The 23,497-nt window shown below is 40.1% G+C and overlaps 1 protein-coding gene across 1 annotated transcript in view; it reads right to left on the reverse strand.

Moving 5' to 3' along the window:
* Positions 1 to 7,453: 7,453 nt before the first annotated feature.
* The window catches only part of pcxb (pyruvate carboxylase b), a gene marked incomplete at its 5' end in the record, with an annotated part of 237,021 nt that continues 220,977 nt past the window's right edge, over positions 7,454 to 23,497 (reverse strand). Inside the window, 5 exons of the mRNA XM_079215460.1 lie at positions 7,454 to 8,183; positions 8,672 to 8,773; positions 9,111 to 9,251; positions 18,043 to 18,116; positions 19,006 to 19,180. Of these exons, the coding sequence (XP_079071586.1) occupies positions 8,034 to 8,183; positions 8,672 to 8,773; positions 9,111 to 9,251; positions 18,043 to 18,116; positions 19,006 to 19,180 (642 nt within the window). The 3' untranslated portion in view covers positions 7,454 to 8,033. The remainder of the gene's footprint in view (positions 8,184 to 8,671; positions 8,774 to 9,110; positions 9,252 to 18,042; positions 18,117 to 19,005; positions 19,181 to 23,497) is intronic.

Consider the following 23,497-nt stretch of genomic DNA (forward strand, 5'->3'; position numbering starts at 1 on the left):
ACTTTGTTGTTTTTCATAATCTGAGCCAGTGGAAGCATGTAGATGTTGAACAGAAGAGGCCCCAGTATTGAACCTTGGGGAACATACATGGGGAACCACATGTCATCCTAGTCAGCTCTGATGTGTAATTAGCTACCGACACAAAGTATTGTCGGTCCTTCAAGTAGGATTCAAACCAGTTAAGTGCTGCGCCAGAGAGTCCTACCCAGACTTTCAGTCTGTCTAGTAGTATGTCATGATCAACCGTGTCGAATGCAGCACTGAGATCCAGTAATACTAAGACTGAGATTCTGCCACTGTCTGTGTTTAAGTGGATGTCGTTGAAAACCTTAACAAGAGCAGTTTCAGTACTGTGGTGTTGACGAAAGCCGGACTGGAAGACATCGAAACAGTTATTTTCGGCCAAGAAGTTGTTCAGCTGTTGAAAAACCGCTTTTTCCATTATTTTACTTAAGAATGGGAGGTTACTACTCATCATATGAATCCTTTATGTCATATTCATTGAATGTGCTGTAACTCTGTTACGTTGTTCATTTTGGCCACATGACATCTATTGCTTCTGTCCATCCGGGGAGAGGGATCCTCCTCTGTTGCTCTCCCGAATTTCTTTTCCTTTTTTCCCCTGAGTTTTTCCTGATCCGATGTGAGGTCCTGGGACAGGGATGTTGTGTGTGTACAGATTGTAAAGCCCTCAAAGGCAAACTTTTGATTTTGGGCTACACAAAATAGACTGAATTGAATTAACTTAATTCAAAAAAGGTAACTCAAAAGGGGAAATAACCCTAAACCTGTAATATTTTAATGAGATGTTGAATGAAATAAAACAGTTTGTTTACAGTGAGCTCTCCACAGGGTGTCCTTTAACAAGAGCAGGCACCATCATTAGGCTGCTAAGCACCCGATTAGGTCCACCAGAATAACTGCCTGTAGAGGACCAAGCAGCTCCAGCGCCAGTGTGATATAGATGAGTCTGCTTCTGAACGACAATTCCAGTTTGTATCTTCTTATTTGTAAGTGAATATCACTTACTTTGAGATTTTGTCCCACATATCAAGTGATGGAATTAAACATTAACAACAATATGACACACTTTCTATCTCCATTACTATGGAATCAGACTAATCTGTTTTTGTAGATTAATAGGCCTTCCATGTGATCATTACTACAGCATGAATATTCAACTAAAACACAAAGTATTGCTTTGACCACAAGGATCCACTAGAGGCCTCATTAGCAGAGAACTGAGGACTCTCTTGTTGTTCAAAGTGTGTGTTTATCATCGATAGTTTGCATCTTGCACACCGTGTGACGGCTTGTGAAAGCCACAGGAATCCATTGTGCGCTTAATATTTCACTTGACTTTTAAGTAATAATTGAAGCAAGGGTACAGCAGAAAGTTCAACGATTATTTTTCATAAAACTGTTTAGTTGAGGCGCTTAAAATTGTTTATGTCAGAACAACACATCGTGTGATATTTGTATGGAGTCAAATTAGTCTCAAAATGGTCTGAAATGTAGGATTACATTATCTACACATGACACATTATATTTAAATTGCATACGTTGCATTTAAGTGTGCGTGGAAACCTGGGACATCTGGGCTTTCAATGAAATCGTTTGATATTTCAAAGTGAGAAAGATACTTTGTTAATTGACAAAATCTTTCACCAGCCCTCAATTAGAACATATACATATTTAGTAACTATATACTCTATACAGTCGCATTCCAGATATCTAAAACGGAATTTTGAATATTAATAATACATTGTGACTCAGATATACATAAAGGTATTGTGGATTGGTTCCAAAAAGATAATGATATGCTAACATTGCTTACTTCAGTTATGGCTGGTAACGATCGGATTATAAATATCTGAAATTTGAGTTTTTCCCTGGAAGAATTTGATTGCAATTAAAAATGCAATGCAAGAATGACGTTGTGGATATCTGAAATGTTAAGAGGATGAATTGAATTATGGATATCTGCAAAATCTATCTTGTTAAAACAGCTTGGAATAGCTGAAATGTGTTTCCCTCCCGATGTTATTGTTTCCTGCAGCGTAGCGCCTCCTAGTTGCCACGTTTACCAGCAGAAGCTTAAATATTTACATTTATGTTTGTAGGAGTTTGTACTAGTTGTTAAATGTTTGTTCTATTGTCTATTTAAATGTATTCCCCACATTGAAATTACAGGTTTCCCACCTGCACTTAAACGCAGCATGCAGTTGTGCCCGATTCCTGCGTCTGGTGATCTGTGCAAAACATATCATATCAATCTATGAATAAATGCAGAGGAGTGTTGCAAAATGTATAGATAGTCTTCTTTTGAAGTCCTATATGTCAGTCCTATTTCATTTGTAGATCATGTAATACCACAGTTGTGACCATTTTGACCTCATACAATAGCGTTCTTCATTTGATAAATCTGATCTTCATTATTCTGATTAAACTGAAGACAACATCAAGTGGGTGATTTGAGGCAATAGCCTTGATAATATCCACAAAATGATAGCGTTTGGAGAATATTCATATGTCCACTTGAATAAAACCCAGTGTTGCTTTTAAAAATGATGAATTTAGTGACATATGCCAACATCAGTTTTATTTTTAGTAAGATTAGCAAACCAATCAAGGTCATAGCAGGCAAACTGCTATGTTCCACTTCTCAATTCACATATGCAAATTTGATTATGTTGTTATTAATCAAAGCTGTCACTCAAGTGAGATGACAAGTGGGTCATAATATCCATCGTGCCACTTTGCCCCTGTGACTTAATCTGATGACAATTAATTATCGAGCTATTCTTTCATCCCGGCGCCATAGCAGCAGAATATTATACAGAATATTGTCCTTGCTATCTCTTAAATCTAAAATTGCCCTCATACAATTGGCCACAAAGTCTATTATTCCTAGAGTTGATCCCAAAGTAATTTACTGATTACTGAAAACACACTTTCATACAGGCGTAATTGTATTGAAATTATTAATCAAAAGGACAATTTATCAATGCAAATATCCATTTTTTATTTCATACTCCAGTTGAATGTCTGCAGGATGGTCAACTTGAAAAAAAATACCGTTGAAGCCTCTATTGAGTTTTCGAACGAAGCCTTGAACGTCTGTTCACATTGTTTATGATGTTATATCACCTTAAAAATTGATAAAATATGATTTTATGTTATCATGGATATATAAATGTAATTTAAGGTGCTGTTAGATTGCAGCTAAACCTTTCATACAGGCCATGCCTCCCTCTGTTTGCAGCAAACTGGAGAGCAAACCGTTTTTTGACCTCAGTGAAATATTTTTGCATGTTTATCCTTTCATAACCAATATGGTCACTTAACAAAGGACACATTTAAAGTGTTGTGCTTCACTTTCCCCCCACATAACTTTATACTTCTACTCTCCTACATCTCAGAGGGATGTAGCATGAACAAAGCATGTTAAACGAGACGGGATCCATATGCTGGCATCCCCTCTTCGGACAGTCCCGCCCTGTTAACAGCCACGCTGAGAACAGGGGTCTGCGTCGCTCCCATTAGGGAAAAGGGGGCGCAGTGGGCGCAGCGGGCATCGGTCCACGGCCCTTTGAAGCAGCAAAGTTCAGGCCAAGGCTGCTGTAAAACTGACATGGCTGGAGTTGCAATCAATTTCATTTTCCAGCCAGTCGCTGCGCACCAATGCAGAGTAAATGCCCCGGACAGGGCCAGCTGAATGGTTGAGAAATTAAATATATTTTTAAGAGTCTTTGGCAAGCCACCACAGTCTTGGTAATTAATGGGAAACACTGTATAGAAAGCTATAAAGACGTAATTGTGATGGATGTAAAAAAGAAAACTCATGAAGAGTTGTAATATAGCAGCTCATGAACTAGATTTACAGACTGTGTATGCCTACGCTTTCACAAATCCATGTCTGACGAAAAATATCGTCAATTCATCATTTTTATCTCAATAGACATTTGTGCGATATTGTCATAAATGGCATATTATTTCTTGAGTTATGGCCCCAAATATGATGTGTGTGTTCACAGTGACCTTGACCACCACATTCTGAAGAATCACTTTTTCCCACATGCTACACTATGACTGTTTGTTTACATGCTTTACGTTTACTTTTTCAACGTGCTATACTATGACTTTTTAATAAATGTTATATTATACTATGACTTAATTCTGACATTTTTTGACGTACTATACTATGATTCTTTACGATTTATAAACGCACTACTTGTATAACTTCATTCTGACTTTTTTTTTATACTATACTTTAACATTTATTTACCAAGGGGTAAATAAATGAGCTTCTCTTATTTCTAAATTTGTATTTAAAAATGTGTATCAAAATACAAAAAATTAACTGAACTGACAGACTACATTTTATTATTTATTTTATTACATATTTTATGACATTTTTACTTTTTTTATTACACTCTAATGTGGGGCCTAATATACTACGCTATTTGTATTTAACGCTGTACTGTGACATTGTTATAACTTACTATATTGTGATTTCTTCTTACTATACTAAGAAGTTTTATGGCATATACACCAGAATTGTTTTTATGTACATTGTTATGACAAACTATGCTATGACTTTATGGTAATTGTATGGTACAGTATACTACGTCAGTATACTATGTCTTTTTTATGACATTTGTTATGACATTTATTGTTGAAATCTAATTACCAGTTGGACATAGCATTGTGAAAGAGATGTGATTTAACAGGCTGATGTGAAATGCCCATTTTCCTCTGGTCAGATGCTGATTGGTCTGCTTTGTGCTGAGACCTTCACAGACCGGATCGCATGTTGTGCTGCTGACATTTGCTCTTGAGAAGCATTAACTTAAGCCGGCCTTCAGACTTTCTTCTGCCTTTATTTGTGGGATTGCTCAGGATTTATCTCCTGCCTACCGTGTAGAATATTAAAAAAACACCAACACAATGCAGATTCATCTATAGTTAACTTTATTTGTAAGTACAGATAAAACAAAAGAACAATTATCGCTTTTATACTCTTGGTTTCCCTTTTTGTGCGCTACAGCTCATTGTCTTTCCGAGGACTTAAACATACATACTTGGATTTACATGTAAATTACCTTAGTAAAGGAAAACTGATTACTCTAAAATGTGGATTTCACAAATAGGATGATTTAGAAATAAGAAAATGAAAGACAACTTTAGATTTCCAGGGAGACATTCGGAATCTGCAGGCAGTCATGCCTGCTGTACTGAGAGAGTAAATAAACAGTTTCAGAAAAACACACAAAGGAAATTGAATGAAAAAAGAAATGTTGCAGATCCTATTCTCATACTCTCTGCAATAGTTCACCTCTTGATAGCGTGAGCTCGAGAATAGGTCAATGTTTTATCCCCCTTCTGAAACAAATAACATTTCCCAGCTATGTTTACTCTCAAATTCATTATTTTTCCTCCCCAGACACTAAACAGTAGTACATTGTCATAAATATGGTGGTTATAATCACGGCTGGCTCAGACAGAGAAACACTGCGGTAATGTCTACATTATTGCATGAGCAGATGCATCATCATCATCTTACATGTGAACATTTACACTGTATAGAGAAGGGAGAGGCGGGTCGAGTGAAACACATGGTGAAAGCTGGTTGGATGGGTGGATGAGGCAGGAAAAGCAGAAACACGAGGAGAGTCAGTAGAGAGAGGAGGAGGGAACTCGACATTATTGTGCAACAACTTGTCGAAAACACTTATTCAAAACATCTCACCAGTTCATCTCCATCTCTCTCAAAAGATTTAAAATACAGATTGATAAAGCCAGGCGGTGCATTGATGCATGGCAGTGAGGAGACATATCGGTGCTCAGTATTGACGCTTAGTTCAAAACTTCAATTTTGTGTTTCGGTCGACGTGTTCTGTCAAAGCCGCACAGGAAAAGTAAGCTGCTGTTGTGTCTTTTCTGGCTCGCTGTCCCAAACACTTCATGCCGTGACACTTTTCCTACTGTAATTGATATGTGGTCTTTTTTTTTTTACTTTCACTGGTCGGGGAAAACATTCAATTCCGCAGAGATCACTTTCAGGTTCAAGGCCTTCAGATAATTAAAAGGCCAGACATTAGTAGAACATTGAGTTAAAACAAAGTGGAATTAAGTTTAATTCACCCACATCATCTGACAGCTGAGTAAGGTCGTGGATGCATCGCTGTTACATTTTTAGGATACAGTGTTACTATGGAGACGTAGCCACACCACTGTGCGGTGTACTTGGTTTTCTTTTCATCCAGGCAGCACTCGGGGAGTGTTATATTTTTGCATCAATGCGTGTGTATGCATATTTCATTTATTTTAGAATGTGCTTTCAGCTCACACACACACACACACACACACACACACACACACACACACACACACACACACACACACACACACACACACACACACAGCCGAGTGCTGCTACCGGGAGTCTCCTGAGTCTCTTATTAGTCCGGCTAATTTCACATCATTTGACAGAGAATTAATTCATAAATTAATCAGCAGAGACTTAGAAAATAACACCACATGCCTTCATGTAATCCCATTTACACCTAGCATTAAAAGCCCCATGCAGTCAAAAGACCAGTCACCATAATATCGGCCTGGCTTAGAAAAGGCGGAACGGTGGAACTTTTGCATTACGTTATAATATTAAACCAGAGACACAGAGGAAAAAAGGCCTCAAATATCGCTTCATGACTATTGACTTTAGACCTATAAAATAATTAAGCAGATAGAGCTCAATTAGTTTTAGTGAGCAACTGGTTTTGGATTAAAAAAGTAACATTTCAACCAACTATAACGGATCCCATCCCTAATTCTATTTGGGTGTTTCCAGCATGGCCTCAAGCTTAATTTGACCACGTCTCTACAGCATGCTTATGGTTTGGGGATTTTAAAGACAGGTGTGAATGGGGAAACATTTTCAACACCATTACAGATTTTAAAAAATTAACCATCTACTATTACTTATACAGTAACATTTTTCACTTTGGTGCAACATTGGACGTCTCTAGCGTGAATCTCTGTCAACCCTCAAACGTGCTCCCTGCTTTGTTGTGCTTTTATTGTGAAAGGTTTTATTACATACATATCTTGTAAAGTATTGTGATTTCTACCCTTCTGCCCCTGTGTAAACCACAGTGTGCTAAACCCCAGTGTGCTTAGTTGTCTTTCCATAGAACAATATTGTGTTAAGTGTATTTTAGTCTAAAAGCTACCACTCCACTGTGACTAATGTCTGGCAAAGGCGAGCATTCTAAAAATTAAGAAAAAATGACTACCTATATGAAAGAACGATTTGGAAATACATCCTCGAGTCTATCCTTCTTTGTCTGAGCCCCCGCTGAGAACTAGGAAAAACATCGTCGTCATGAATACGAAGTCTCACCTACTCGCTTTGAATATATTAGGCAACATCAACAGCATAGAGATGGAAATTGTGGCATTTAATTGCAAGTAGATGTTATGACCCGGTTAGTGTTACACATTGTTATTTTGCAGTACATCACATTTAAGACTAGCATTTAAGTAATGGAATGTATCACAATTCATATGTATAATGTCTTTCTAAAACAAGTTGACAGGACATTAAGAGATGCTTTGAGATATATTGATTTTAGACCTAATCACCACACCTATAGGAACAACTTTGCTTTTGGGAGAGTTAAATAATTGGATTAGTGGTACAATTCAACAAGGAATTACCATCAAATTCATATATTATTTAGGATTATCACATTACCTGCTATTTACACCCACCCGGTGTCTGGATATGTGTGGAGCTGTGCTTCATTTTGCTTCCCTAGTGTAACCAACAGAGTATGTACAAATCAGGGTTCAAAATATCCTGCCAAAGAGCTGTTGTCGATAATGGAAAGGATTCCCGTTGTTTCTTCTTCCTCCTATTTTTGTAACCTTCCCTACTCCTCCACTTCACCATTTCCAGAATCAGATGATTTAACTCCCGACTACTACTACTACTACTCCCCCATGCCTCGCTCTGCCCTCTCACTCTACTCTTCGATTTCCAGTATCAGGTCATCTCCGTCCAGGGAGGAGTCGGTCGTGACATGAACCGCCTTAATGGTACCGGCCACCGGGGAGTTGACCACCGTCTCCATCTTCATGGCCGAGAGGACACACAGCGGCTGACCCTTCTCCACCTTTCATGATTATAGAGGGAGTTCACAGGGCATTAAAAACACGAGTCAAATGTGCAGAGCACTGAACAAGCACTGTGGTCAAAGGACAACCGAACAAACTACACTCAAAAAGGACACACAAGATAGTCAACACATTAACAGAGTAACTAATACAGCCAATAACACTTCCTGTGAATGTGAGTTTAAATATAAAGGGACTGATGACCAAACACATCGCTACTGTACTCTTTTTTTCTTTTAAATAGCCAGCTGCATTGGCGTAGAAGTCTTTCTATTTTAGTGCTCATACAAAACAAGACTGATTACCTTTCAGATAAATAAAAAGGTTTTCCTAAATAGAAACACCTTTTATTCATAAAATGGCAACATGATTTAAATAAGGAACTGTGATAGAATCAAAAGAATAGAGGTCACATAAAAGCAAAGCTATCTGCAATGTAAGGTAATCAAATCTGATAGAAAATAAAAAGGATTAACAGTAAATTCACCTTGGATCCAACTTCCACTTTGACCTCCAGGACTTTTCCAGGCATGGGTGCTCCCACCTGACCCTTGATAGACTTCAGGGCCTTAGGATGGAACTTCATTTCCTGTGGGGCGGGACAAAGAGAAGTGTCATGCCTCCACCCATCCAAGTCATCTGCACACGCCTGCCTCCATTCATCCACTCATCCAGCCAACGATCCGTCCATAGAGCCATTCGGCCCATTGAAACATTCCTCCTCACAGCCACTTCTTTCTATGAATAAATTGCCAAGTGCACAGTCATAACATCTTTTCTTATGCTTAGATCCTACATCAGTTGTTTTAAGGAACTTTACCTTTATCCATCCATTCATCCTTAGCCTGAAGACATATCTTTCTCTCAACCCATCCTATCTATCCCTCAGCCGTCATGTATCTCCTCCCTCCATCCCTTCTGTGTACCTTCATGGCGAGTGTGTCTTTAACCAGCACAGATCTCAGCTGTCCGTTCAGCTCAAAGAAGACCTCTCTCTGGCCGGCCTTGTTCAGGTCCCCCAGTGCCAGCGCCTTGATGTGGAGGATCTTCCCCCTCTCCAGCTCCACCTGAGAGGAAGCAAAGCCAGAGACATATTCAGGATTGGAACAAGTGGGGTGGACAAAATAGAAAGAAGGAATTGGAGTCAGAGTAGGAAGGAGGATGGGATGTAAATGTAAATGAATACATGGGTGCCTTTTGCTCGCAAGTCCAGCTAAAGCTGGACTAATGTGCAGAGCCTGGTGAAAGTTAGTGGAGCGAAAAATACACGATGCTTCCTTCTCTTCCTTGTTTCTTTTTCGCCTCATACCGGGCTGGAATCTTTCCAAGCATGCACTCGGTGCAGGGTAGAGACACATGCACAGATTCAGCCTCATTGTAATCAAACCGCCTAATAAATAAATAAAATAATGAGGCATCCTATGATTTTTTTTTTTATTGCACGACATTAAATAAATTACCAACTGTAAGCACTTATCAGCAGCACATCTGTGTTTAACTCTCTTTGCAAATATAATCTATTATCTATCTATAATCTAATATCTCAATAAGCCTCTTTCACAGCAGAAGCAGTGAAAGCATTGCCGTTATTAATAAAAGTAGGAAGACGTGACCGTGATGCTGCTTTTATATGAGATGGCAGAGGTTAACTGTGCATTGACAATATAACACCGTATACATTCAACCTGGAAACAAACAACAGTATTTTTGTCTGACGCGAGGCTTCTATACATGTTTGGTTTTCAGGCACTTGATATGAACGCTATTATACAAGTCCTTTCACTTATAATTACAATAACTCTGCTATGACATGAACTCAGAATGAACCAGCATGCACAACACCAGGATCCTGAAACTGAAGTCACTAAATGGACTTCATCAATCATTCATTTCATTATTTATTTAACAAAATGGCCCTGAAACAATTAATTTACAACGGCATTGACTGTGATCGTAATAACTGATTCAACATGTCGTTATGTGTTATGCCTAACAGTAGGCATAACAGACCTTGTTATTAAGTACTTTTCACTGTTTAATGTTTCTGGATAAACGCCGACACTCGGGGGTGACATGCACCTGGCCTCACTAACGGCCTTTGTTGACCCGCTTCGCCTCCACGCCACGAACCAACGCTACCAGAGTAGCTTGGAGGCGGATCGAGGCCACCAGAGTCACACCAGCCTAAACAAACCAAACCAAACAGGCGAATGCACCAGTTTGTTTGAAACACACCAACCAGGTCGGGGGATGAGAGCAGCCGAATAGGTTTACCAAACAACAGCACCGTGAGAAGATTGAGTGTCTGCAAAGTTCAGCTAAAAGTGCACTTGACATTTATTTGGACTGGTTATTGACTCAAAATGGATAAGGACCTGTTCAGTGTCATTTGAAGACAAAGACACTGCTCTCTCTCTCTTTATCTTTCCTTCTCATATCCATTCTGGTCACTGCCGCATTCTGTCTCGCTAGTGTTTCCCTCGGCATCCGCCACTGTACTTCTTTATTTATCTCACGCCTCTTCTCAAATATCTCATTTCATCGGTTGAAATTTTTTTCCCCCCGTGTTTCTATTTGTCCAACTTCCTCCGTCTGGCTTTCAATATCTCTCCTTGTCAGTCCCCCCCCATGCGTCACAGCGTTCAATTTCTGAATTGTTATTTTTGCAACCCGTATCTGGGGCCTCGCTCTGTCTCTCATGCCGTTGTTAATTCCCCTCATCTGCCTCTTTTGGCTTCTCTTTAATTCGCCTGTCTCTCCTGTGCCGTGTCTATCCAGCGCTTTGCCTCGACCCTTCCCCTCTCATCCTTTTTGTTTCTCTCATCACCACCGAGGCTGTTGAGTCTCAATTGATATTCCAAACTAAGTCGGGGAGGAAGACAAAAATATGCGCTGCTGCTGCAGGTACGTATTGATCTCAATTTCATTCCGCCTCGGTCTTTCTTCGGCTGCTCCGACTCTTCATCTATTCCCCTCACTCTCTTTCTTTGCATGCCTTTGCTTGTCCCTGGCACTCAATCTTCACCTCTCCGCTTCTCTCTCTCCACCCTCCTTTACGCTGAAGCTCTCTCCAGCTTGTTTTGTCAGGCTCTTGGCAGCACTTTGCAACAAAAAAAAACAACCTGCCTTCCCCCTTTCCAACTGTGTGGCTTCAACACTACATCTCATGAAAAATACAGTATGCCTCTCTTTGAAGAGTTGCACAAGACTTAGAGTCTTTTGAAGATGATTTTGTCTAAGATGTAACGGTGTGTGTATGCCAGTCAGATACAGACTTAGAGTTCATTGCACTGGGTCGATATCGGAGATAACAATTCAGAGATGCATTAAGACCTTCACAGATTAATCAGACAAACTCACACGCTCACGGCTCACTCCTCCCTGCTACACCCCGACCTCCTCCCCTACAGTTGGCTTCTATTATCTGCTTTAATTGTTAATCCATTTCCAGGTCATATACCGGGGCTTATTATCTTTGTGTCCCAATTCAACCCTACCACCCCTATTGTTAAACAGTACTGCATGACCTATATATTCTCATTGTATATTGCTACATGTAGTGTATAACAACTTGTACTTTACTGTATTTTACTTACTGGAAATTATGCAATACATGAACTGTCACACATTGATCAAATTGTGACTTTGGATTGCTACATGCCAATTAAACTCGACAAATAGAGAGCTTTACGTTTTTATACTTGTGTTTTTGTTCTCAGATCTTTCTGTGTGCTACGCTTCAAGTTGCCAGCCCAGACAGTTCATCACTGAATATGCTGTACAAAAAGAATACCTACGTTTGAACTCTGAATTTGTGTGCCCCAAACCCTCAAACGCACAACGTAAAATGGTTTCAAAGTCAATAAAATCCTATCAAACCCAACTCCAACCACCAAGCCGTCCCCTTTGTTTCCTATTACCATACTTGTGATATCATCTCTTGTGCATTATGAATGTTCTATAGCTCAGTGATGTATCTGCAGTGTTCTCATCTATATAGCCCTCGTATTTATTCACAGGGCACCACTCAAGCACAGAGCTGCTTCTGCCAAATTGACGATGAAACAACTTTCACAGCATGTTTCCCATCATGTCTCAGATATGACTTTATTAATGACAGTGACAGAGCAATGGCATTACTGCAGTGAACACAGCTCTGTGTGTTGGTGTCTGTGCACATTAGCACTGACAGGGTGTGTGAACGACTGGCTCCATGTTTGTGTAAATCTGTGTTTACATTTCCATCAAACATGATTAATACCACACTGAGTCATCAGCTCATGCAGATAGGTCTATGTCTTTTCTTGCTTCTGTACAACATGCATGTGTGGGTGAAAGACATGCGCGATGGGCAGAGACGTCACCCATGTGTAGGCCTAAGTGTATATTTAAATGGTCTTCAGAAAGAGGTTATTGGATTTTAAATAAGCTCAAAAACAATGATACAGGACTCAGAAGTGTGTGTCGTCCCACCACATTCACTGCAGAAATCTTCCAGGCTCGCTGTTGAAATGAAGTGCTGAACAAAACCAAATGATGACTGTGAAAGACTGAATATTAACTTCCCACAACATCAACAACTCGGGGCTTTAGGCCTAAGTCGGCGCTCAAAAAGATTTGGTGCTTAAATCGGTTTTGATAAAGATTTACGTCGAGTGCTTCACACACGAGCTGCCAAGAGCTCATGAACAGATTGGGTTCCAAATATACAGGTGAGAGTGCGGCTGCTTAGCAGGAATCATCTGTAATGGACACTGGCCTACGATGGCGGCTCTCACTGTGGATTCACCACAACCACAAGATCAAAGGCTTTCATTCTCCCCCATCCATTTTTATATTGCAGATAATTTAACATAACTATGGTGTACCATTGTATTTGTTGTATCAATCCTGTACAAAACCTGGTTAACCTACAATACATGTCTACACAGTGGCCGCTGATATAACTCTATATACATGTATTCTGCATATAAAGGTGTACCAGAGCTCTGGGGTATCCATGCTGTTGTTCACAAGACTTCCCCACGGGTTTAAAACTCACCAAATTGCAAGTGCTATTTACCTCAGGGGTCATCTCTGCCTTAACTGTGACAACTATAATTCTACAAAGCAATCAGCATGAACACAAAAATAAATATGCTAAATATGAGCACCTACTAATTAACATTTGCGATGGTCCCGAGACAGGCTTAAACTCTACAACACCCACGCAATCTGTCCGTACGTTTGACAACAGCTGATTTTTTATGTGAAAAGGTTGCAGCAGCCGTCACTCACCTGGCGTACAATCAACCTGCCTCTTTCATGTTGAACACTCGCACCGAACTGGCATGGGCATCACCAACAAGTCAACTTGTCAGGAGCTGAGGCAACTCAATTTCCCCCAGTGATGTCCATCTATGTTTTAATAACCCAGATATCAAATACAAAGGAAACGTAAGACCCGAGGACAATGATGCAACATGCATCCAATGGTGTGTTCTTATTGCGGGCAGAAACATTATTAGTTTCAAGACAGCAACACTTCTGAACACTGTCTATAGCTACACAATAACGCACTGATTCAGAGGCCTTCACACAAACCTGTAAGGCCTCAGAGCTGAACAGTTGTGAGTCTGTGATTATGTGTGGGAGTGTCCCCATTTGTTCTGTAGGTCATCGCTCTAATTATACAAAAAAAGTAACTAAAGTATCATAAAATGCTTATTTGTTAAGAAAGATAAATACTGCTCTTGAATTCTATTGAAAAAACAGTAAAGGAGGCAATCGGTTTGTATCTTGTCTGTCAGAAATAAAGTGCTGGATGTCCAATACCTTCTCCAGCAAAATGAAAACAAATATTTTTGGGCATTTAAATATATTGGCCTACAAATGTAAATAAAAACCTTGAACAAATGTCAATCCTGCATCCAGAAACCTGGGTGTAATATCTGAACTTTCATTTGAAAAACAAGTAAAAAAAAAAAGGAATTCAATCATGTTTTAATCAATTGAGTAACATCTTCTCTCTCTCAGCCTGATCTCAAGAAGGTCATTCATCCTTTTTTATCATCTCAGTTGTACTAATGTCATTCATTGTATTCAGGGTAAAGCCACGAAACGCAGCTGCTCAGCTTTTAACAAATAGAAGACAAGATACCAGCACTGTTTGAGCCTCTCTTCACTGGTTCCCAGTACATTTCACGATTGATTTTCAGATGCTACTGATCACCTTTAAAGCCCTTTGTGGCTTATCTCCAAGTTATACAACTGAATTGCTGCTCCACTTTGAGCCAGAGCTCAGCCTCACATCGCAGAGGAGGGCTCTGCTGGCTGCTTCTAGGTCCCAAAGACTAAAGGAGACCCCAGAGCTGTGGAACTCACTGCCTTAAGATCTGAGACCACAGAATCCGTAACATCTTCTAAAAAAAGGCTCTGTACTATAGTGCTGGAACACCATCTTATCTGTTTTTATTGTTGTTGTTTTTTATCTCATAGTACTGTTGGGTATTTCATTCAATTTTATCATTGTATTATTCTTTTTCTGATTTAATTTGTCTTATTGCAGTCTGGATAAAAGTGATGGATAAATAGAGTTTAATAATACATGATATTTTATATTAATACAGGAGCTTCCTTTTGCCCTTGAGGAATTCTACTCAGTAAGAGAAAAAAAAGACATCATGCTGCTTGAGACAGGTCTTTTTTTTTTCACGTGTTTTCATTCCATCTCTCGCTTGGTCCCGCTAATCGGACCTGATTTGGTGTAGTGGGAGTACCTATCGTCATGACGAAAAAGCAAAAGTAGCAACGGAAAAACAACACTTCTGCATTTGGGAAATAGTTGAATGACAAGTTTTCCACTTAGAGAAAATAAAGAAAACGGAGTCACTGAAAGCCAAGATGGCTTAGATACAAGGTAACACATTTTTATGTGTAACCTTGTGACGTTTGGAAAATCTATTTCCCTGCAAGGAAAGCTACTTCTGCCAAATTGGAAGATGGATCCAATCTATTTATCCTTCTCTACAACTGAAGTGTTTTGTTGGTTATTTAGACATCGTTGTTGACTAGAAATCATTAAAAAAAAGATTATAATTTCGGAGCAAGTTGAGTATGTTGTACTGTAGGAATTATAGAAGCTTCTAAACAAATACACATGCTAATGTTTTAATTAAGGACTTACTCTGATCAGTGGCTCGTGGTCTGACTGAACATTTCTGACTATTGCATCAAATACTACAAACCCTCGGGTGATTAACCAGAAAGGAGGGTGGGCGAGGGGGTCTGCCTGTGTCGGGGTCAATACTAGATCAGCACAAACAATGCAGCTCCTGTGTTTGCTAATAGTACAACAGCAGAGTAGTAGTGCTCCCCATGTACCTCGTAATATAAAAATCAATTAACAAACAGCCTCCAACCATTTTACTGCAGTGAAATTAAGCAGTAATTAAACGTGTCTGCCTTTGGCCGCTCTGAATCACTGTCATTTAAAGCTGTGTGTTACTCATAATTAGAGAATCAAGAGAATTGAGAGAAAGAAAAGGGATGTAGAAGGAAACGCTGATTTACAATAGATGAAGTGCATTCAGGTTTTACTGGGGTTATAAATGAAACTGGTGGGAAGAGGAGAGTGAATGAGGCATGTTGGGGGTGCAGCTCCATATATTGACCTTAACAATGTGATATTTATAAATCAAATATTGATACTATGTTATTAATAAAAAAACTCGTAAATAAATACACTCATATTGTGAGTGTCAATTATCTGTCAAAAAAGAGAAAAACACACAATAAGCAAAGTAAAAGATTAATTTGACTGTTGGCATTAATATTAGTTATGGTTATCATAATTGTGTAGTAAAAAAATGATTTGAAAATGGTGAAAGGTAACAGATTGCTGGAGGGAATTGCGATTCCCTTTCATGTTGTCATACAAATGTTTTATTTCATTAACGCACAAATAGGCTCTAGGGAATTATTTAATTGAAGCTATGGAAAAAAATTATTGAAGATAAATGAAAGCTGAGGGGACACGAAGGCGATGAATCAGCCGTCCCTGTAGCAGCACGGGAAATGTTTTTGTGGAAGTGGATTTCAAAACACCTTGAACATTTTTGTTCTTCTCTTCGAGAGAGGTCATTAAAAAGGTTAAATTTGGTCTAAAAATGCTCCTCTGGTCTTGAACATTACTACAAACCTTCTGAAATCCTTTACGGACCGTAACCATGACAAGTTCTGTCCCCTTTGGAAAAGAAAACGGTTTCCAGAACACTAGCTTGTATTTCTCTCAAACAAGGTTGCTCCAGAGCTGCAGTCACAAAAGGTCACAACTATCATTCTCACTGTTGTTATACTGCTGTCACGGCTACTTTGTAAATGAGTCGGGGTAAAAAAACACAACCTCATAACAGCCCATTAGAACCATTACAACGGCACAGCTTTTCTCAAACCAAAATGTGAAGTCGCTGTGTTTCCTCTGTCAAATATAATTAGATGTCTACGTTGTAGCAAGTAAAGCTCAAATCTAATAAAAGTTAGGAAGACCGTTTTAGAAAACTATTTTTCTAGTTTGGAATATCTTACTGAGAAAGATGTCTTTACCTTATCACATATAGATTGACAGACTCTTCCAACATCTCCTTCAGTAGAAAAGCAAAACTCCTCTTTGATGTGACGTTGGATTCTGACATCTGTCGCAAAGGTCACCGTCAGTAGACTCAACAATCTCTTTGGAATTCAATCTGTGCTCCAAATAATACTGAAGAGTTCTGTTCATCAAAGTGTCACCAGCCGTCATTCGCCTAAAATATTCTCCACCTGCGCCGCACTTTCTGAATAAAAACAGGGTTTCCCAAACCTGCTGTCTCACGCTCTGAGAGAAACTTTTAATCAGCACAGCAGACATCTTGAAGGATTTCTGCAAACTGTGTATCCCCGTTTGTTAAAGTGGACAGGAAATGGTTTGCCACTTTGATGCTAATATTCCCCAGGAACATTTCACTTTCATATTCTGTGGCAGCCAATTATCATATCCTCTCACCAGCAGTGTTACATTCATGTGCCCCACTAATTTGATTGCATGCAAAGCAATTCAATTCATTTGTTTTATTCCTTCATTGGACTGCATGTTCAGTTGTCTCCCTGTTGGACAATAACAAAATAGTACAAGCTTTAGACATGTGTAACGGTTGTATTTTGGTCTGAGATACGGGCCCTCGGTGCCTTTCACTGGCCTGCTCTCAAACATCACACGACAAAATTAATCTGTTATTTCTGTGCGGGAAGGCCAATATGGTGGCCGGAGGGATTAGAAATGCAGTTTGTTGTTCCCTTGATACCGTGTTAATATCTCTGTCTTCCCCACTTCCCTGTGACTCTGCACCAAACTGCTTCAAACCTCATCCACCTGCAGTGACGGAATAATCATTTCCTTCTGATAATGTCTGTTCTTTATGGAACCGTTGTTAGATCAGAACCAATAAAGTAGAGGAATGGATTCTTTAATACCTGATTATAGTATGAAATGTGTTTTCATAGTATTAGTGACATGTCATCACACCATTGATTGTGAGTTTTCAGATCCCCTATTGTTTAAGTATTTTTGCTGTGATTGTACATTTTTGTTTTGTATTACTTTTTTTAAAATCTTCATTTTCATAATTACAAATGCACTGTAAAAAATGCATGTATATGCATATGTAATGCATATGTGCTGCGAAGGCCAAGATGTCCTAACTTTTAGTCCACGATATACTGTAGGGTAAAAGCACCAAAACACTCTGCATCCACAATGCAGCTTTTCAAGTGACCCTTCCTGTCGGGTAGATGCACAAGTTATGGTCTAACGATTTCAAATGGCACGTAATATTTCGATACCTCAAACTCCTCGGCGATCTTGGGTCCATCTAGGAACAGCCTGGTGCTGAGACAATCCACTGGACCAAAGTTAGCTGGTGGAAGAGAAACAGAGACGGCCTTAATATCAGCAAACATTACTTGATTATGACACCGGGCCCTGTATATGAAAGTTCATGCAAACACAAGTACTTTGAGACCTTGGAGACATCAGGGTATGCTAGCTTTAAAAAGGGGGACAGTTTTGGACCAATATTTATGATCAGAAATAGAATCAGATAAGACTGAGGGTGACGTGGGTTCAGGGGTAAGTTCACTCTTAATCCGAAGTAGTGAAGGAACAGCTGTACACAATTAAAGCTCCTCATAAAAAGGGCCCCACCAGTTTAATGCCAACACTTCCTCACTCCTCAAAGCTGCAATTAGGCTTGTGTAAATCCAGGCAGCTCAATGTGACTGTAGCTCCTTTAAACAACTTGCAGTCAAGTTTTTAAATGCGTCTCCTCGAGAAAGATTCCTATCAAACTTCCAACATCACAGCCTTCTGCTGATTCATGCTGCTGCTGACTGCATTCACTTCAAACCCGCTAAAAAAAAAAAATGCTGTTACTGCTTATGCTGATTTCTCCCCCTGGCACCAGCTCTCGCTGTTCTGGTTTCTTATATGTGCATTATGTAAATTCAGTTTTCACCACCCAAGACAGGTGAGCGTGTTGCCGCCTGAACTGCTGAATACAGCAACTGAAAACTTTTCTACCTGACGGTTGAACCTGAATGTTCCTGAGTCGAGATTGACTGCTAATTTCAAGCCCCAGTAATAATACAAATGAGAATGGGAGTATGTGTGTGTGAGAGAGAATAAGACAACATGCCATTCGGTCCAACAGATCCAATAACAAATAGTTCTAATAAACAATGTGTTGATGCCTCTTCCTAATCCAAGTATCTGAATACAAAGATCCATTATGAAGTCTGCTCACTCACAAGTAAAATCCTTGAACTCCTGGAACACCTTGGGGTACATGGCGGCTGACATCACATCCTCCGGGGTGATATCATCACCGTGTGCAGTTTTGAGACCCTCCTCCAGGGCTTTGAAGTCCATGGGAGGCAGAGAGGCGCCGGGACGACCCTCGATACGAGTGAGGGACTTCAGCACCTGGGATAGGAGGTAAAGAAAACAAGTGAGGAAGTTGGAGGAGCGTAAACAGCTATGAGGGTGCGAGAGAACAAACAAACAGATTATAAAAAGTTTTTATTTAAAAGTCATCTGGTCTTTATAAATGTTTCCCCACTCATTGTTTCCCCATGGGACTCTGAACGGTGTGGGATGTATAAAGTGCAGGTAAAACCGTTACAACTCTAGGTCTGAATGAAAGCGGCACCCTGTCAAGGCACTAAAGTGGCAGAGAGATGAAGAGGAAGGAGGAAGATATAAATTCATGGGGAGCTGTTGTGGGGGATGGAGAACGGGAGGAAGAGAATATCAAACTTAATGCAAGTTATATTTATTTCAACATTTGCATATAAGGGACACAACTCTTGTATTAACATCTGCGGTGATATCTACTTTTATGCAACTCGTCTTTTTCTCTCCGTTCAGGTGTCATCACAGATGTCTGCAGTGGTGCCGCATATGTGACACATCACCCTCATATTGAGTAGAGGAGAAAGACAAGTGGAAAGACGGAAAGAAAAGGGATTCACGTGGAAAGTAGAGGCTGCTATAGCACCAATGATATAAAATTGTATCTGCCCAGACAGTTGTTGCTATCTGACAACTTGTAGAGACATCGATCGAGCCGAGGCCATGATGGTGTCAAGACACGGGCATTTCACCTCAGGGCTGCAGCTGTTTTTATTTCCCCTGATTTCTTCCTCTTTTGATGACACAAGCGCAGAGGGAGGAGACCCTCCATCCACACAATTAGCCTATGTAGCCTGCTTCAGTGTTTCCTGGAGGTATAGCCAGACAAAAAGTGAATAGCAAAGCCTCTTGTACTGCCTACGTCTGAGTGTGTGTGCGCCCCTTTATTTATGTCCCCTTAATTCAGAACAAAAGTAATCATTGCCTCAGCTAACATGTGCTGCATTGGTAACCTACATGTGTGTTTTCACTCCTCCCAGCTCTGTTTGCGCCAAATACATCTTCAGTTAATCATACTTCTCCTGTTTGCATACATACAGTGCAGAATGTTATGTTTGCAAATGTGTGTGTGCCCGACCGTATTCTAGTCTTTGTGTATGCGTAACATCTCGGCACATTTATGAGTGCATGTGTGTGTGCCTTGCAGGAATCTCCAGACAAAGGGCCTGGTGCAATGCTATTAGTCACAGAGCTAACAGTTCAAAGATAGCTGACTCACTGTGTGTGTGTGTGTGTGTGTGTGTGTGTGTGTGTGTGTGTGTGTGTGTGTGTGTGTGTGTGTGTGTGTGTGTGTGTGTGTGATTGAGAGAGAGAGGCACTTCAAAGATGGCAGGCTCATTTGATTCCCCTGCTCATTAACATTGTATTCTCTGAGGATGTCTTACACTTAAACTGGTTGATTGTTTAAGTGTGAGACCCAGACAAAGAGTGAATGTGTATGAGTTTGAGTGAGAGTGTGTGTGTGTGTGCGTGCGTGGGAGTGAGAGATAGAGTGAGTCTGCGTGTGAGAAAGAAAGAGAGAGAGTGTGTGTGTGTGTGTGTGTGTGTGTGTGTGTGTGTGTGTGTGTGTGTGTGTGTGTGTGTGTGTGTGTGTGTGTGTGTGTGTGTGCATTAGGGAATGGAGGAAAGACAAACGCTTCCTTCAAGGTTATTTGCTTTTTCTCCACATTTCTCTAAAACCACTCAAAAACACACTCCAAGTTGCTCCTTCTTTTTTTTTTGTCACAGATTTTTTTCTCGCTTTTCTATTCTTACTGACTGCGATGCCTCTAAGGGATGTGCTGGATTTTTTGACAATAATCTTATTTCTTGAATTCACTTTGTGTCTGATGGCCTCCTTATTCTCTCCCCTTTTAGCCCCCTCTCCCCACCTAAGCTCCCACAGTCTTTCTCCTTCGGCGTCCTGTCTTTCTTGTTCTCCTCCCTCTTGACCACTCTCTCTCTGTCCAGCAAATGAACCGAGCGTGACGGATCCGAGGCGAGGAAACGCCTCAATTGTCACTTTGTGCCCTGAGAAGTTTTCCCCATGCATACAAATGTGCATCTAAGACAGAATGGGAGTGCAATGAATGCATGTGAGAGCGTGTGATATAATGCGTTTTCACTAATTAATGCCTTCCAAAAGCTCCATCAAAGAAACATGACTTATTCCATGCTGCTAGCAGGCAACAATAAGCTTCAGCTACAGCACACAGATCTCAGGGGGCTTGCATGCAGCACTGAAATAGGGTGTATATGTCTATGCTTGCATGCAAGAACATTTACAGCAGCTAACTAATACGCTAATGACTCAGGAACTTTCTTCCCTTTAAAACAACATTGTCTTCATCCAACTCACATGAGCTTGACACCAATTACTTTGATTTATAGTTTCAAAGCACTCTTATATATTCAGAGGGTGACAGTAAAATGTATCAGATTCATCTCAAGCCTACAGCTTGCATGTAAACACAGGCGCACACAATAAGCAAGAAGAAAAGCACTGCGAAAGGAAAGCAAAAATCATTTGGACCACAGCTGAGCTCTGAATTTAACTGAATTAGAGTGATGGAGAGAATGAGTTCTTCGGAACGCTGTGTGTGGGGAAAAAAAGCCTCCCGGTCTTTAGGCATTAAATATCGAGGGTAGATTGCCAAAGAAACGAGCCTCACTCGGCATAAAGTACTCCAGTGCCGACTGAAAATAAAAGTTTTAATAAATAGAGAAGCAATCCGCACTATTGTTAGTTTAATAGGAATGACAAACACGGATCGAGACACTAATAGAGGCAGCGGTCGTAGAGCGCATGTCGAAACTGAAAACTACCTTTGATTAGCAAAGGTGGGACTGACAGATAATCGCCTGACTGTACAGCAGTTTACAGAGACAGGAACAACCTGATGATAAGGGGGAAAGGACATCAGGAGTTAGTTTTACAGAGAGAAAAGATGTGTGGGAGAAACAGTAACTGGAGAGGCTAAACAGAAGGACCGGTTCAGAAACCAACAACAAAGTCATGAAAGGAGCAAAACGCTAAAAATGGAGATGGAGAAAATGACCATTAGCTAAATTGAATAAGTTGATCAAAAATAATAGGGCAGAAAATATAGATACCTAATTATGTTTGATCTAACCTTTAATTATATTTCAGGCTCTGCAAAAATGTTAACAAACACTCTGTGGATGCATGAGTGCACACACACGCACACAAAGTGTTACATTCTCAGCCACACATGGTGAAATAATGAGGGTCTCACACCAAACATTTCACATCTTCGCCACCAGCCAGCTCACTGATAACACTTTATGAAAAATATGTGGTGGAGACTGGCAAAAGAAAATGTTCTCTAGTTCCCCCCCCCCCACTTCTCTAAAAGAAAGAAAACAACTTTGGGGCGGAAATGTCAAGGATGCCAATATGTCAACAGGTTTTTTCGGAGAATGTGACAAATTTGCCTTTATTCGAGCGTGTGTGTTTGTGCGCCTCTCTCTCAGGGGCCAACAGACTTGAAGCTGTTGGCCCCTGATGCACAGGAGAGTCTCTCTGCAGTCGTAAAGGCAGGAGACGAGAGATGTAGACAGAGGTAGAGAAACAGAGAGGAGATGAGAGGACAGAGCAATATCACGCCTTTCTTCCCCGTTTGCACCTGTCAGTGCATGGGACAGAATTTGAGTGTGGATGCACGCTCACTTGCATACACATGTGCCTTTAAACCCAGTGCATCTACAGGGACATTTTGGGGCTTTTTGATATACACATGGATTATTTGGGCTGTGGTCATGCATATGGCCCCAAAATCAGCTCCTATAATAAGTCCATAATAAACTGTGTAGCCAAAATAGAGGCACTCAGACCCTTCAGGACAAACATGTTCCTATTGAGACACAAAGACACCCCTTTGATCCCACGGCCATTACAGCAATACTACATTCTATTATATCAGATTTCAATCTAGAGCGCTGGCTTCAAAATTGATTGATTACAGATTGATCCATTTTCTTTCTGGTTTCCTGATATCAAAAAATACACATGCATCAAAATCAAAGCTATTGCTAATTGCTGACATATCCGAGACTGTGAAAATAATTAGAATCCCCCTACCATTTAGTATAAAGACAATACTATTTTCCTCTTTATAATTGCAGTGGCATTATGTAATACATTTAAAGGGTTACAATTCTGCAAATGAATAACAATTTTGTAGTTATGGTCAGAACTGATGTCGGTTATAATGGTTAGTTCAGATAAAGTGGAAAAAAATATGAATATATAATTACATGGCAGGTTTCTTTTTACAAGGACGTTTTTGTCACATCAGAGCAACTTTTTGAAATATGCACAAGAGATAA

This window comes from Taurulus bubalis (genome assembly GCF_910589615.1).
Source record: "Taurulus bubalis genome assembly, chromosome: 3".
Classification (NCBI taxonomy): domain Eukaryota; kingdom Metazoa; phylum Chordata; class Actinopteri; order Perciformes; family Cottidae; genus Taurulus; species Taurulus bubalis.